Here is an 18,266-nt window from a genome sequence, read left to right as displayed (position 1 = left end):
GACCTATTGCTAAAAGTATTAGAAACAGGCCAAAACACAAAAAATTAACATTGAGCAATGAATCATAAAAATGATGTGAAGGTCAAATAAAACATACCAAACTGACATGTACATTGTAGAATATTTTTATACACCAAATAGAGTAGACCTATATTGCATAAAGTTTTAAAACAGACCAAAACACAACTTAACTATAACCACTGAACCATGAAAATGAGGTCATGGTCAGATGACACCTACAAGATGGACATGTTCACCTTACAATCATTCCATACCCCAAATATAGTAAACCTATTGCATAAAATATTATAAAAACAGACCAAAACACAACAACTTAACTATAACCACTGAACCATGAAAATGAGGTCAAGGTCAATTGACACCTGGCCGTTGGACCTTTACACCTTACAATCTTTGCATATACCATATAAAGGATATTAATTGATTACAGTATCTGGACTTAACCATGAAAACTAAACGTTGTTCACTGATCCATGAAATGAGGTCGAGGTCAGGTGAAAACTGTATGACTATGAGGACCTCCCAAGGTACGCACATTACATATATGTCGTTATCTTATTACTCATGATAAGTGAGAAACTAAAAATACTTTTTTCAAGTAGTCACATAACCATGAAAATGAGGTCAAGGACAATGGACATATGACGGACGGAAACTTCATAACATTAGGCATCTATATACAAAGTATGAAGAATCTAAGTCTTCTATACCTTCTGAAATATTAAGCTATTAAGAAGTTAGCTAGCGCCGCTGCCATCAGATAACTATCCTTATGTCAATGCCAAAAAAATGCACAATGCAAGAACCTTTTTTAATATTCAATAACATCTTTTATGGATATTTTATTAATCAAAAAATCTAATTGTTATTTCATAGTTTTTAATCTAAACATGATGTGATCAATCACAGCTGTTAGATTGTTGTATTTAATATTGATGTTAAATAGGTCTATATATATTTTTAACGGAAGAGAAAGTACATAAAAGCCTATTTTGTGTTGCTGAACTTAAGTAGTGGTTCTAAGAGCAATCAAAAAGGAGATCATATGTGAATAGAATAGAGAAAAGGGGTCTTCCCTTATGCTATACTGAATTTATAGATATAAGAAGATGTGGTATAAGTGTCAATAAGACAACTCTCCATCCAGTCTCAATTTGTAAAAGAAAAATCTTTAAAGGTCAAAGTACGGTTTTTAACACGGAGCATTGCCTCAAACAAAACAGTAATTGTTTTCTTTTTTCACATTATTTGTAAGACCATACCTTTGAAGAATCATAAAATTTTGTGGGTATATATTTTCCTTGCTATCAAAGCATCATTAATAACATTTATTTGATTGTCCGTTTATGTAGCCAGAATAAATGTGTATCCACAAAATAATTTATGTATCTGTTCATCTTAGGTACTTTACGTGTTTCAAAAGTGGTCTAAAATAGAAAAATCAAAAAGTTAAAGCATAAAAATACTTAACTCCGAGGAAAATTCAAAACGGAAAGTCCCTAATCAATGGCAAAATCAAAAGTTCAAACACACCAACGAATGGATAACAACTAGTACTGTCATATTCCTAACTCGGTACAGGCATTTTCTTATGTAGAAAGTAGTATTCTTGAAAACAAACATATCAAGGTTTTCCCATCAAAGACCTTAATGACATTAAACATCCACTGACATGACTGACAAGATATAAGCTTAAACTTTTTTCATGTAACTACACCAATTTTGACCAATAACTAGTACATGACTATTTTGGAAGAAGTCCTAACACATGACATGACATATATTTTGTAGTATCAAATTTTCATTCTATACATTATAGTTGAACATTAACACACATATAGAGATAAATGCTGGTCAGTTTTATACACTACTCTGATTAGCCCTTCAATCTACTGTGATATTCTCCATCAGTTTTTTCCTGAAATACACTTGTTTATGATGAGTAGTAAATAACGACTCATTTTGAATTGGCTTAAAAAACAAACAAATATTTAATGATAAGGCTTTTTTTTAAATAACATATGAAATTATAAATTTATTTCAATAGTAAAAAATTGAAATACATTGCACCAAAACGAAACATTTAGTATACATCATGTACATGGCACAGTAGATGGATCAACATGCAAAATGTATTTTTAGTATGGCTTTGTCAACTACTGCTTAAGTATCTCAAAATTTCTATCAGGCCATAGACTTTATATACATTTGTATGGGTCAAAGGGTTTAACTTTAACACTATTTTATTAATCTGAAATGCATAAATTTATACATTTTGACACAATACCTTCCAAAAAATAAGTGTTTAAAAACAGTATAAATATTTTCAACATTTATTTAAGCAATGGGTGTACATTCCTGAATACTGTTGTTGATCTAACAAATTGTGTTGACCTAATCATATAAAACAAGAATGTGTCCAAAGTACACGGATGCCCCACTCGCACTATCATTTTCCATGTTCCATGTACTGTAAAAATTGGGTAATAATCTAATTTGGCATTAAAATTAGAAAGATTATACTATAGGGAACATATGTACTAAAATTCAAGTTAATTGGACTTCAATTTCATCAAAAACTACCTTGACCAAAAACTTTAACCTGAAACTCCCACTTTCATTTTCTATGTTTAGTGAACCGTGAAATTGGGGTCAAAAGTCTAATTTGGCTTTAAAATTAGAAAGATCATATCATAAGCAACAAGTGTACTAAGTTTCAAGTTGATTGGACTTCAGCTTCACCAAAAACTACCTTGACCAAAAACTTTAACCTGAAACTCCCACTTTCATTTTCTATGTTCAGTGGACTGTGAAATTGGGGTCAAAAGTCTAATTTGGCTTTAAAATTAGAAAGATCATATCATAAGCAACAAGTGTACTAAGTTTCAAGTTGATTGGACTTCAGCTTCATCAAAAACTACCTTGACCAAAAACTTTAACCTGAAACTCCCACTTTCATTTTCTATGTTTAGTGAACCGTGAAATTGAGGTCAAAAGTCTTATTTGGCTTTAAAATTAGAAAGATCATATCATAAGCAACAAGTGTACTAAGTTTCAAGTTGATTGGACTTCAGCTTCATCAAAAACTACCTTGACCAAAAACTTTAACCTGAACGGACGCACAGACGAACGGACGGACGGACGGACGAACGAACGAACGAACGAACGAACGCAGGAACGGAAGCACAGACCAGAAAACATAATGCCCCTCTACTATCGTAGGTGGGGCATAAAAATATATCATTATACTTAATTGAAATGTCATTTCAAACAATAACCAAATATTTTTAGAGTGATTACATATCACTTTGAAATTATGATCTGAAGATCTGAAATGTAATATTGCACTATCCTGATACCAGAGTTGTCAATGCTCTAGTTTTATGAGATTGGCCAGCCCAGTGGAAATACCTGGAAAACCTAGGTTTGACAGTAAAATACTGGGCAATACTTGGTAATATGAAATACTAATCCCAGACAAATTTCATGACAATACATATAAAAAAGAAGATGTGGTATGATTGCCAATGAGACAACTATCCACAAAAGACCAAAATGACACAGACATTAACAACTATAGGTCACTGTACGGCCTTCAACAATGAGCAAAGCCCATACCGCATAGTAAGCTATAATAGGCCCCAATAAGACAATTTAAAACAATTCAAACGAGAAAACTAACAGCCTTATTTATGTAAAAAAAATTACCATTTTTACACTTCAATGTTCTTGAGAAGGTTTACTGTCCTTATAGGACTTGTGAATGGGTGGAAGTTTACGAATCACTGGAGACAAAGTGCCTACTGGCAGTATAATTGTATTTTACATTTAGAAAATGTTTACAGACAATATGCACATATATTTTATCTTCAACAATTATTGAATACAAATTTCTTAATAAATTTCATAGCATTAATCTCTTAGGCAGTAAATAATAAAAATTAAAAAAAATAATTGCATACATTCATTCACATATTCCTTATAAAAGGTTAGAACCAACTTGATATATATGGCAATGTCGTTTTTAGCTCCCTATGAGTATGAAAATAATAATAATTTGAATAACATCATTGTCAATCATACCACATCTCTTTGTATTTATATTATAAAATTTTTGCAATGTTAATTTTGCTTAGCAAAGCAATTCTTCTTTGGTTAGTTGTAGAAATGTGTTTTTCAAAAATTGTTTTTTAATTTTTATTTTGAAAGGTTGAATAAATTGTTAAACGGGATATTTAACAAGCCAGTCCTGATGGGGTGTGTGTCAGTGCAGAAAGATTACAATCATATTTGACAGAGATAGATAATGAAAAGGGGTGAAAGTAGGTGGATCATTTGTCAAAGACAGATAAATTGTATTTCTCTAAGGTCACAGGACCAAAAAGAATAATTCAAAAATAAATTAAAGGAAAAGAGGATGGTTCCCTCCTAGAACTGGTGCATTGTCAGGTATGGAAATATAGATTTCATCACTGCAACAAGTATGTCATGATATTTCTCCATTACAGATAGTATTATTTTTATATTAAAAGCGCGAGGCTTGTCGAGCATTTAAAAAAATTAAAATTCATCTGTTGAGAGTGGAAAAAATATCGTAAATACACAAGTTATAATGGTGGAATCTGTCTCTTTTATGATTCTTATCGTACTGTTTCAAAGATTTACAGAATATATATATGCTCTTTATATTCGACGTCATCCAGCATGGTCCCCTTTTTTCAGGATGTCACAATAGGAAATTCAGAAGAAATCAAGAAAATTTAAAGTCATAACTAAATTGCAATCATTTGCTGAGAACAGATATTTCACTAGTGACGAGAAATATTTTTCTCACACCGCTCAAGAAATGTGAAAATAGCACAAAAATTAGAGAACACATTGTAAACCTGTTCAATTAAAAATCACATTGCATCTACATAATTTTTCTTTTACAAGTCATTTCTAAATATCACAATGATTTCTTGGTCTTAAAGAAAATTATTATTAAAGCGTTGTTGATATAACTGGATTCAACCCATGAACAAGCACTGTGGGAGGTAGGTCATTGGTCAGGGCAGTAAGGCTAAGTAGATATTCAAGCTGGCCAGTTGTATCCTGAGGTGGTCTCGGTAAGTACATAAAGGTCACTGCCGTTTTTTTGGAACATTCTTTAATCCTAGTGTTTATTTTCTGAACTATATGTTCTGGTATAGATTTATATAGAGTCATCTGGTGGTCCTCATCTTCGGATAAGTCTTTGTACGATTCCCCTAGGTCTAAAGAAATTGGCTGGATTTTTGCTGGAATTCGGAAGGTTTTCAAAACCTTGTCTAGTTTTGTTTCGACATTTTTACCTGCAACACCTTCATTGTTGGTACATAGCATGACCCTAAGATATGTTTTAGATTTCCATCCTGGAACCATGTCAAGTATACATGCTAGCTGAAGCATGAATAAACATGTGTCATCAAAAATACTTGCTGTGTATGGTCGAAATAAGTTCAAAGGCCATACATCAATATAATATTCAGTGGTTGACTTCAAAATTATAGATTTATCAAGCAGGTTAAAATGTCTACATATACAGACATTTTTCTGTAATTTCAATGAATCGTATATCATCTTCACGTAATCTGATGGACTCTGGTGCTTGTGACTTCTCTCGCTTCTGATTGGAAGGTTATCGAACATCATGTCCACGTCATTTGAAGAATTAATTTCTTCCGATGAAAAAAATCGTCTTTTTCTCCTCATACACTTCACTAAAGAATCAACAGGTTTTGAATCATCGTAAAATCCTAGGCAAACGGTATTTGGTTTCATTCCGCCTAAACCTGAAAGTCTTATTAAATGTGCTAGACCGTCTGAAACAGTATTAGCCAATGTTAATTCAGCGAATGCTTTCACTTTCAGTTTATCAATCAGACTCATCCACTGTGGGTATTCTGTCTGAACTGGGTCATAATCAAATTTATCCAAAGACCCAATTTTAACATGGCCTATAATGAAAAGTCCTCCCTTTTTTATATCATTGATGAAATGAATAAGTTCACATGCCTGTCTTGGATGGGCCACCATTAACAATATTTGTGGTCTCCAATACTTTATATGGGCTTTCCTGGGATCTAACATAAGCAAATACTTCCTCACCTGAAAAAAAAGACTGCATACTTAAATCTAAAAAGGGAGATAAGTCAAGAAAGATATAAATGACAGGTATGTCCTTTGTTGATGTGGTTCATAAGTGTTTCTTGTTTTTTATATAGATCAATATTAGACTGTTGGTTTTTCCCTTTGAATGCATATGGTTTTACACCAGTCATTTTTGGGGCTCTTTATAGCTTTAATACTGTTCAGTGTAATCCAAGGCTCCAAGTTGAAGACCTATCTTTGACCTATACTGTTTTTTTAACAAATGGTGACTTGGATGGATAGTTGTTTCATTGGCACTAATACCACATCTTCTTATATCTATGTTCTTATTTTCTTCTCCTAAAAAATGCATGGAATATTAGCTATTGGATGTCAACATATCTTCATATGCAATATTTCTTATGTTTGCTGTCAATTCATAAATTTTTAATTGCATCTATGATTGCATTGTAAATGTTAAACAATTGACAACCAGATGCTCTGCAGGGCGCAGCTTTATACGACCGCAGAGGTTGAACCCTGAACGGTTGGGGCAAGTATGGACACAACATTCAAGCTGGATTCAGCTCCAAATTTGGATTGTGATTAAAAAGTTGACACAGCATAGGTTTCTGACACAGAATGAATGTGGTCTAATGAACTTAAAATATTTTTTTTTGCCTTTGAGCAATTCACTATGCTGTTGAATATTAATCCTCTCAAAAAAATGTTTGAAGAAATTTTCTTTTTATTTATGAAATCTGAAATGATAAAAATTTAACCCCCCCCTTTTTTTTCCCATCCCCCTTTCCCTTTTTCCAAAACTGATCTCAATTCAAATTTCTAATGGAGTTTGCAACAATAACTACTCATTTAGATACATCATAAAATATTAAAATGTAAAATAAAGTGCTTGTTATCACTGAATGGTAAAGATTGTTTTAATTTATCAGTTGGTAGTAAAAGTGAATATACATTGTATATTGTATAAAACAATGATTTAAGTTGATTCAACTACTATTCTGGACAAAGAAAGATAACTCCAATTGAAAATTTCTTGCTATTGCACAATATTGTGCAATTAGATAACTCTTGCTATTGTGCAGTACTGTGCAATTGAAAATACTTGCTATTGCACAATACTGTGCAATTGAAGATTTCTTGCTATTGTGCAATACTGTGCAATTGAAGATTTCTTGCTATTGCTGACTACTGTGCAATTGAAAATCAATCCCAACCTTTCTTTTGTGGTCATAAACCTTGTGTTTAAATTTCATAGATTTCTATTTACTTATACTAAAGTTATGGTGGGAAAAACCAAGAAAAATGCTTATTTGGGCCCCTTTTTGGCTCCTAATTCCTAAACTGTTGGGAGCTCAACTCTCAAAATCAATCCCAACCGTCCTTTTGTGTTTATAAACCTTGTGTTAAAATTTCATTGATTTCTATTTACTTATATTAAAGTTATTGAGCAAAAACCAAGAATAATGCTTATTTGGGCCCTTTTTGGCCCCTAATTCCTAAACTGTTGGGACCAAAACTCCCAAAATTTGAGCAAAAACCAAGAATAATGCTTATTTGGGCCCCTTTTTGGCCCCTAATTCCTAAACTGTTGGGACCAAAACTCCCAAAATCAATCCCAACCTTCCTTTTGTGGTCATAAACCTTGTGTTAAAATTTCATAGATTTCTATTCACTTTTACTAAAGTTAGAGTGCGAAAACTAAAAGTATTCGGACGACGACGACGACGCAGACGACGACGCCAAAGTGATACCAATATACATCCAAAAAATTTTCAATTTTTGCGGTCGTATAAAAACCACTGCTAACAGTTTAAATTACTCACTTGATGGAAAATCAAAGCTTGGCTAATAGAGCCCCATTCTGATGGTACCGATTTAAAGTGCAGTAAAATCACCAATAACAGCATGATAATAATTGCTATAGAACTGTACATAGCACTGACTAAAAAACACATCACCATTGATCCAATTATCCCTAGAACACAGGTGTGCCAGGTAAATATATTGAATGTTGGCCTGAAAAATAATTTAGAATTGTTTTCTATGTTTTATTTCATTCCTTTCCTTTTTTGACATTTTTACCTATTATGTCTGTTTGTTTTGTTCACACATCATTGTCAATATAATGGAATTTGGTGTGACTGTCATACAAGTGAGAGGTTTAGCTAGTTATAAAAACAGGTTCAATCCACCATTTTCTACATAAGAAAATGCCTGTTTCCAAATGCCTGTCCTAAGTCAAATATGACTGGTCCGAGTACACAGTTATTTCGTGGACAACGAAAATCAAAGGACGATAACTGTGTACTCGGACCTAATAGGATAGAAAAAGTTGACCAATCTCTTACAAAGTTTCATAGCAATAGGATATATATTATAGACAATATGATTAATTCTATATTCAACTTTGCGTGTTAAATTTAGACATTGAAATTGAGAAATTTCAACTATCAACATTTGGGGCTTTTAAAATTAAAATATTGCAAAAAAATACCTTTAAAATGCCTTAATATATAATATATCATGTATTATAAGCAATAGAGTACTCATTTGATATATCAGACTTAGCATAATTATTCAAAAGTCAAATTTATATGAGCCTGTGCCTAAAAATGGAGGTTTTCCAATGAAGGGGGGCCTTACATGAAGATGTAATATTTTCCAGCAATTTTAAATTTGTGAAGCTTTTTGATTGTAAATAATCCTTATATATGTATTTAATGTACTTTAAATGGAAAGAAAACTTACAAATAACATATATTAGTTTGAAAGGGTCTTAGGCCAAGTAAGACTAAAAATAATTTGGGGTCAATTTAGGCCGTAACACATATTTACATTTAGAAATGCATACTGAAGCTACAGGAAATAAAAATTTGTGTCTTTTCTATCATTTCTATACTCAGGTGACATGATACAATAAATCTGAGCACAAAAAGGCTCTTACATTCAACTTTTTTAGCAGACAGTAAGGTCTGATACAAAGATTTTTCACTTTTTAGTGAAAAACTTGCATGCAATTTTAGTCTCAACAGGCTTATATTTGAACCACATGCTATCCTACAGAAGTAAAGAAAGATATTATGTGAAATGAAACAGGTACAAAAGACATTGTTAAGTGCTTTTTATACAAATTTAGTGAGGTCTTTTTTATGGACTTCAACTTTTATGTGCCATGCTCCTCACATTTAACTTGATCCAAACAGGGCGTTAGACGAGGGTCATTTATACAACACATTTTGCTCATATTGTCTGAGATAATCTTCTTTTCTGTAGATTCAGAGTTCACAAATGAGTAATACAACTGGATTAAAGCATAGAAACACAAAGCTTGACACATGAAAACATGTCCGATAGAAAGTCAGAATGCCACTTATGCATCAAAATTGAAAAATCTATGAAATGCTTATTTTGACCATATAATGCCAAAATTGGTTATTTTTGCAGAAATTCTATCAAATAAAAGTTTAAATCCTTTAGTTTTATGCTATTTGACAAATTGACACCATCAAATCATTCAGGGAAGTTGCCAAAGTACAGATTCTATATTTCCTGATTTCACCTCTTAGGTCCGAGTACACAGTTATTTCGTAGTGCATTTCTTTTAGACAATAAATGATAATTAAAAAAATCCCACCTGCGCTTTCTCAATAATATTTTTACAGTGTGTTGTACTACTTTTGGGACAAATTATATCAAAATTATAGAAAACTTCATCCACTCGAACTCAAAATATGGACAATTTTATGTTAAGGGGGACTTGAAATCTTTTGACAGCTTCCGAAGTGCTAATTTTTTATCTTTTTCAGCTGGACCTAATCACTACTTTACATTAATATTTATGACCCAAATTTTTTTACAGTATCATTTCAACACAACCCCCCATTTTGCCATTTGATTAAGGACTTTCTGTTTTGAATTTTCCTCATAGTTTAGTATTTTTGAGATTTTACTTTTTTCTATTCATGGGATACCAGTTTATGCTAATTTCATGGATAAAATAAAATAATTTACAACAAGATGTATTTTACAAAGATGTTAATGTGTGTTAAGTGTATTTTTTGTGTAAGCCTAGGCTCAAATTCAACTAGTCCACAAAGTATATGTAATAGGTCATTTTAGGTCAAATATATGTCAATTTTAACCTCTTTGTAACTTTACATGTACAGTGACATTACAAGTAATAATGATAATAATAATATTGAATATTTAAGTACCTGAAGTTTGGAGCTGATGCCAACTCTAATGCTAAACACGCCAGATTGACCGAGGCATAGGACAGAAGGAAGAACACAGAGGCAGCCGGAGCTATGGCATTCAGTGATCCTACTAACAATACTATCTGAAATACAAAAAAAAACAACATTTATTACATTTTGTGCACTTTTTATGGATTTGCCTTTATCCTGAACACACTAACTTTTAACATAGGGTATCTATTATTTAAAGTTTAAGATAATTCAAATGTATACCAAATAAAAGTTGAATTTCTCTTATTTATTTGAACGGCCAAATTTCACAATGAAAACATGTACATAGGCTTTCTTATTATTATCTAATTATCTCCCCTTGAAATTCTTAAGTTTTGGTAGTTTAAATATTCTGTCCTGGTTTGCTTATAATATCTTTAAATTAGAATGCAATCTTTTATTTCTAGACCTTAAGAAATACATTAAATAATCACAACTGTTCAGTAACTGTAAAAGGCCTTCTCAAATTACTCCCTTGAATCTTGTAAATAGATTTTGTAAACAATAGACAAATGTCATTTTTATTTTTCAACAAATTGAACTTTCAAGAAAATTAAGGACAAATATGAAAGACAGACAATTAAACATTCTATAAAAGCAATGTAGTTAAACAGAAATGAGAAAAAGAAGAAAAAATTGAATTTTCTTCTAGTATATAATAAATCTGAGTCTAAGGGAAATAACTCCACCTTTAAAATTTCTAACCTCTACTAGTTTATGAAAAAGCATTTGTATAAAGGATTACCATTAAACAACTGTAGGAACAAGGGTTGAAAAATAAAGCCACATGGCTGATCAGTTCAAATGTTAGGTATTTTAAGCAACTAACAAACAAGGTATCACAAATTTCTGTTACCTGAACAAGGAACCAGGAAATTAACACAGCAATGTATGGATTACCTCCCCTAGTAACCTTTGTAGCAGGCCTTAAAACAAACCCTGAAAAATATATGTTCTTTATTGAAATGCTGAAATACTCAGATATATGAATGACATATTAATCGCAGAGTGTCTTATTTATTAATTGTAATTTGTTTTGAACTAACTTTTAGTGACTGCTAGTAAATTTAGTTGGAAATTTGTGTCCTTTGTTTTTATGTTAGTGTATTCATTATTATTTGCTGTATACCAATTTTGTCAATTTTGTGGGTATCTGTGAATAACAAATTTTCCATCAAGGGTGTATGCAGACCTAGGCAGAACCATGAAATATAAAATCATAAAAAATACATCTTTTGCTAAATACAAAAAAAAATGGTACCCTACAAAAACAATGGAATTCACAATAGTTGATTTTGTGCTTTTTACTAATTTGTTGAGTCAAGCCATACATTCGACTGATTTTGACAGTTTCTTCGTACGTTGTACTGTTACACCATTTTTAGAGGTTAAAGTGCTCAAAAACATGTTCAACCCTACTACATCCCTTACATAGCTGGTCCGAGACCACAATTATTTTGTAGTGCATTTCTTTTAGAACATAAATGAAAATTTAAAAAATCCCACCTGCGCTTTCTCAATGAAATTTTAGTGTGTTGTACAGTGTGTTGTGATACTTTTGGGACAAATTATATCAAAATTATAGAAAACTTCATCAGCTCTAACTCAAAATATGGACAATTTTATGTTAAGGGCGTCTTGAAATCTTTTGACAGCTTCCGAAGTGCTAATTTTTAACCTTTTTCAGCTGGACCAAATCACTACTTTCCTTCAAATTTCTGGACCCAAATTTTTTACAGTGTAATTTCAACCCCCTACTTGCAATTTGATGGCGAAATAAATTTGGACGGGGTATAAAAAATATAAAAATTAATGGCAAGTAACCCACTGTCAACACTAGGGACTAATTCATGGACAACGAAAATCAAGGGACGACAATTGTGGTCTCGGATTACCTGTCTCAAGTCAGGAGCCTGTCATATGCATACAAAAATGTATTTGTTTCCATTGATTTTTTCTGGTCATAAATCAAATTTTCACAAAAAATGGATTTATTTACAATGACCTAAACTTACAAAATAATTCATCATTTGCTAACGCCTGTAAGATTCTAGATGCTCCAATCAGATTTCCTAAAGCTGCAGACAGGGTCGCAGCAAATATACCGATCAGGATGAAAGGACTCCACAGGTTAATGGACTGTAGAAACAGGTAATCATTCAGCAGAAGACACCTAAAAATAGCAGTTGCATTTGAGCATAAATATGTACATGTATAAGACTCGGATTGATTTTGGAATATCAATATACAACAAACAATAAAATAAAAGATGAATTTTAGTTCATTTGTAGCATTTGAAAGTGAGAGGGTTAGCGCTATAAAACCAGGTTTAATCCACCATTTTCTACATTTGAAAATGCCTGTACCAAGTCAGGAATATTACAGTTCTTGTCCATTCGTTTTTGATGTGTTTTGCCATGTGATTATGGACTTTCTGAATTGATTTTCCTTTAAATTCAGTATTTTTGTGATTTTACTTTTTGATTAACAATTCAAGTAGCAACCAGTTCCAGGCTTGAATTCAATTCTTGTTAGGTGGTATTCAAACAAAAATTAGTTGTTATAATATTTTATTAAGTTGCCAATGTCTAAATATTAGACAAGAAACAGAAATTCATTATAATATAATGTGTAAGTATAGATTATCAGGTTTTCTACACATTGATATACTAAAATATCAGCTGTGAGCCACAATGTGAACATTTTTTGTGAGTTCGGGCAACGAATGAGCTAAAAAGCTTCACATTGTATTGAACAGCTGATATTTTTCAATATCTATACACAGAAAACCTGATTATCTGTTTGTACTTCTATTCCTGGCTTTTTTCCCTTCCCTAAGACAGTTTTATGCTAGATGAAAGCAAGCTTAATAATGTCTCCTCATACATTATGATGTAGCTGATAACTTGTCCTCATACAATGTGACGTCGGTGATATTATGCTCGATCTCGTCTCAAAGCCCTAATACGAGAATTATAGGTAATATATACTTGGTAAAGAGTGATAAAGACTAAATTTTACTATCAAAAGTACTAAAATAAGAGTGACACATATGCATATGATGACCTAGAGCACTAGAGTTTAACCCTGGTTTCTGGTTGGGGTCAATCTTTAATTTTGTAGACCATTTGTCTGTTTTGTTGTTATTCTTTTGGTCTGTTTTCTTCAAATTACTGTCTTTGATTGCTACCTTGGTACATGTATATTCTACCATTCTTAATTCATGCATAAATAAGAGGATAGTATCGGGTTATTTCAATGTGCTATCCTAAAAAATAATGCAATACACGTCACTTTCCATTTTTCACTCCAAAAAAACCTTTTTTACATCCATTTGTTTGTAAAAATAAATGTAAGCTACAAACTTACCTTGCAGCTAAAAATGTGCTAATTTCAAATTTGTTTTGCAAATTTTACCTTAAGGTGGTACCTAACACTACAGGGAGATAACTCTGTAAAGTCAGCTTAACGTTTTAATTACGCTGTGTTGTAAAGGGAATATTAAGCTTCTCAATGATCAAAATTGGTGTTTGTCAAACTGCTATATAACCAGTGTAATTTTTCTGATAAAACGCTTGGTTAAAATTTTTTGAATTTTTTATATTTTTGTCAAAGGGTACTTTGTCAAAATTTTAAGAAAATTAAACGAGCCAAATTATTTTTAGTTCAGGTGTTAGGTAGCACCTTAACTAAAGAAAAAGATTTAAAGGACCAATGCAAATATGCAAGACAAAATTCCCATATGGGAGTCAAAATTCAAATGTTATTATTAACATCTGACAGGTTAATTTTTCAAAAAATATGCAAAGGAGGTTGTTTGATTAAATCATAACTCTTTATGAATTTCAAATCAATTCAAAACAGTGGTATTTTTGTCCTATATCCTTTTTGTTTAATCCTATTAAGGTGGTACCTAACACTACAGGGAGATAACTCTGTAAAATCAGCAGAACGTTTTAATGACGTTGGGTTGTTAAGGGAATATTAAGCTTCTCAATGATCAAAATAAGTTTTTGTCAAACTGCTATATAACCAGTGTAATTTTTCTGATCAAACGGTTGGTTCAACTTTTTTAAAAATTTTATATTTTTGTCAAAGGGTCAAAGTAAATACTGTGTCAAAATTTTAAGAAAATTAAACGAGCCAAATTAATTTTAGTTAAAGTGTTGGGTACCACCTTAACTTTCATTCTGCTATACAAAAATATTTAAATAAAAGTAAATAAATCATCAAAAGTCATGTTTTAAATCCTCCCCCCTCTGCCTGAACATTGTAATTTTGTATATCTCTCAAAATAATATAGTATACCTATCACAAGAAGCACCAACTAATACCATTAGAATAAAATAGGTCCCAAAAGTGAAAGTAACAGCTGACAGGGTGCCTTTAGGAATGGCTTTACTTGGGTCTTTTAACTCTCCTGAAATTATTAAAGTAGAAATTGTAATTTTTGTCAATTATATGTTTATATAGAAACTACACATGACAGTATTTTTAATTTGCATTTCAATTGTAAGTTGCCTAGGTGGTTCAGTGTTCTATGTTCTTCCGCAAATTTACAGATTAACATTGTTGGGGCGTTATTTAGACAAATTAAATATACAGAATGTGTTTTCAGCCTTGTATAACCATCACTGGTGATCCAATGGATAAAATCTGTTGTAGAGTTGTCACTGGTTCAGACGTATTTATGTATAGATATAAACATATTCTGAAAAAAAAACTTTGTTGATACAATGCATATGGTATATAGAAACACATAGTCATACATATCATTATTATAAGGCATATGATACATGTACATGTAATGTGCTGCGCCAGTCTTCACGACGAGTGACAGCCCAGGCAGCCCAGGCTGGTAAAATTGCTCTCAGGCCTGTAGTCCAAATAATTATGACGTCTTGAAAGGCTATTATAATTTTTTTCTTTGACGCCTTACTTCGACGAGTAAGGCGTCAAAGAAAAAAAATATAATAGCTTTTCAAGACGTCATAATTATTTGGACTATCGGGCCTGTAATAATCAGACCTACAGGCCAACAGAATCTAACTAAAAATTTTCAAAAATTGAGCTGCGGGCCAGTAGATTTAGCAGTTCAGCGTGAAGACTGCTGCACTATATAGACTTTGTAATTAGCTAGATGAGTTCAGTCTTTAAATGATCAAATTGACCTATAATAGAACATGTGACGAAGATTTTATGTTAATATCGGTGCTTGCGTTTATTTTCACATGAATAGAAAACATATCACCAGTAATAATACCATAAGAGGGTGATGCTGTTTTTTAAATACAAATTAGTTATCATTTGCATTAAAATGATTATTACATTATTTTTTAAATGTTAAGATATTTTTCAAAAATACATTCATACTAACACTAAAGAATTGATTTTAAATTTTAAAAAATACAAACAAAAACAAGAAAAAAACACATTCACAATGAAATAACCTAGTCATTAAATGGGAGATTACTCAGGTCTCCCATAAAAATTAAAATGTGAAGTTATCTCCCCTTAATACATTTCCTATCTTTTTTTAAAATGATATTTATTTCAGCTGAATGTTTTTTTATTATTTTGATTATAACAGCAATTCAGTAAAACGTATCAAGTGCCATTTTGATATAATGAATTTAACATTTCTTCCAACTTTAAAATTATCAGGAACTACAATCATGTTTCATAGCCAGCTTTTAATAAAATATTTTTCAATTTGCACTTTTCAATCTCTCACTGTCCACTTTCTCATCATACTAAATCTCCTCATTTTTATACTAAAGATTTTCTACCCCAGGAATAGAAGACCTTAGCTGTATTTGGCAAAACATATCAAAATTTTGGGCTCTTAGTGCTTCTCAACTTTATGTCCTTTCTATCTTTTTTCATTGATGCGTCACTGATGAGCTTTTTGTCAATGAAACGTGCATCTGGCGTACAAAATTTGTATCCTGGTATGGTTTCTATGATAAGTTTATTGACATAGTGTACCTTTACTTGAAGCAGAAATCAATCTATCATTTAGAAGTTCTTTTTCATGTCAAATTTGCATGAAAATGTGAAGATGAAATGTGCATCTGGCATATAAAATTTGTATCCTGGTATGGTTTCTACAATTAGCTTATAGACTTATAGTGTACCTTTATTTTCAGCAGACGTCAATCCATCATTTAGAAGTTCTCTTTCATGTCAAATTTGCATGTAATTGAATAATTGTCGTGCATTATGATTAATTGATTGTCAAAATAATGTTAAAAATTGAACAAAATCTTAAAGTTTATGGAAAAAAGATTAAATAAACCATGTTGTTTACATTTATACAAGAGCGTGCAACTCATCAATGTATAAAGGAAAAGTGCACATGTTGATGTGTCCAAGCTGATAAACTGATCCATGTGATCATGGTTGAAATTAGGGGGGGGGGAGGGGTAAGTCCTGTGGTTTATAAGAGTTCTTCAGTTACTACACATGTACTATATATGGATTCGTTGTTGTTTATTGTTTATTTAAACGTGTATTGCCACAATTAATTTAAATGATTAATGACAATTATTAAAACTATATATAATATATACTATTGTATGTTGGATACCACTAATCAATACCAATTTTTGTGAGTTTCTTGGGTACATGTGAACCACAAATTCAAATGATCAAGGAATAACATATTTTCAATAGAGATTGACAAAACGATGATATTAAATATCCACGAAAATGTAAGTTTTCAGCAATTCTAGAAAATTAATACCCACGAAAATAAATGAGTCCACAGTATCACTGGTATATCAGAGGGGGGATAGGACCTTTATCGGGACTCCGGGATCGGGTGTTTTTAAGCTTGGGATATCGGGATAGACCCCATTCGGGATCTTGGATTTTTTTTTTCGACTTTTGGGACTTCGGGATTTCAGGATCTCGTGATTTTAAGCCCGGGATTTAGGGATCAGGACCCCTCCTACCCCCTCTTATATCAGTACTGAGGTTGAGAGTTTGAGCTCAACTGTCAAGGTTCATTTGATTCTAAATTTGTCAGTTTTTCTGACGAGTTTATGTGGTTCTTTCTTGGAACTCCACCCTTCCTTCAGTGATTTACAGATTTCTGATGACGACAAAATGTGGGATTGCAATATCTCGCTTTTGTGACAATAGGCGCAGCGTCAAAAAAATGGGGAAAAAATAAATAACAATTTTCCTCTAGATACTATCTTTTGATTGTATGAAGCTTCTGTTTAAATTTGGAAAAAATCCAGGATAGTTTATGAATCTTTAATAAATAAATGTTTTGAAAACTTTAAATATTGCTATCAAACCTTATAATAATAAATTTGATAACAATTTATAAAACAAATAAATAGTTTTAAATAAATCATTTGTGAAAAAAATATTGTTATGTTGTTATTTTGTTTGTATGTAAAATGATTGTCATAAGTATTTAAATTAATCATAATTATATGAACTTTTATAATGATTCACATTAAATACAATACAGTATAAAAATGCCGGACTTTTTCTTGCTTTCAGAAAAGGGAAATTATTATGAAGACTTCAATCAAACTACAACCAATAAGAAAGATTTTTTTTAAATATTTATTAAGTAAGTAATTATTCATGTATATAATAAAGTGCCTTAGTAAATTTACAACCAAAAAAGTACAAAAAATACAAAACTTAGGTTGCATTTAAAAAAAAAATTGATATGAGTTTTTATTAGTACTTACTTACTTACTGCCCATTACCCAAATGAGTTTTAGTAATATTGTTTTATTGAAATAAAATAATAACTAACAAAAATTTAAAATAGTTTTCACATTATGTCTTTGAAGTCTTGAGAAAAAATATTCATTCGGGGTGATAAAGAATGTACCC

The 18,266-nt window shown here is 31.5% G+C and overlaps 1 protein-coding gene across 2 annotated transcripts in view; it reads right to left on the bottom strand.

Annotated features, from left to right (window-relative positions):
- Positions 1-2,011: 2,011 nt before the first annotated feature.
- The window catches only part of LOC143057045 (solute carrier family 12 member 9-like), a 35,049-nt gene continuing 18,794 nt past the window's right edge, over positions 2,012-18,266 (bottom strand). For both annotated transcript variants that reach the window (XM_076230267.1, XM_076230266.1), the window contains exons 7-12: positions 14,712-14,823; positions 12,419-12,576; positions 11,260-11,342; positions 10,371-10,495; positions 7,980-8,172; positions 2,012-6,150 (exon numbers count right to left, since the gene is read on the bottom strand). In XM_076230267.1, coding sequence (XP_076086382.1) covers positions 5,005-6,150; positions 7,980-8,172; positions 10,371-10,495; positions 11,260-11,342; positions 12,419-12,576; positions 14,712-14,823 — 1,817 coding nt within the window. In that variant the 3' untranslated portion in view covers positions 2,012-5,004. The remainder of the gene's footprint in view (positions 6,151-7,979; positions 8,173-10,370; positions 10,496-11,259; positions 11,343-12,418; positions 12,577-14,711; positions 14,824-18,266) is intronic.

This window comes from Mytilus galloprovincialis, chromosome 13 (assembly GCF_965363235.1).
Source record: "Mytilus galloprovincialis chromosome 13, xbMytGall1.hap1.1, whole genome shotgun sequence".
NCBI lineage: Eukaryota > Metazoa > Mollusca > Bivalvia > Mytilida > Mytilidae > Mytilus > Mytilus galloprovincialis.
This window is presented reverse-complemented; position numbering and strand designations above follow the sequence as displayed.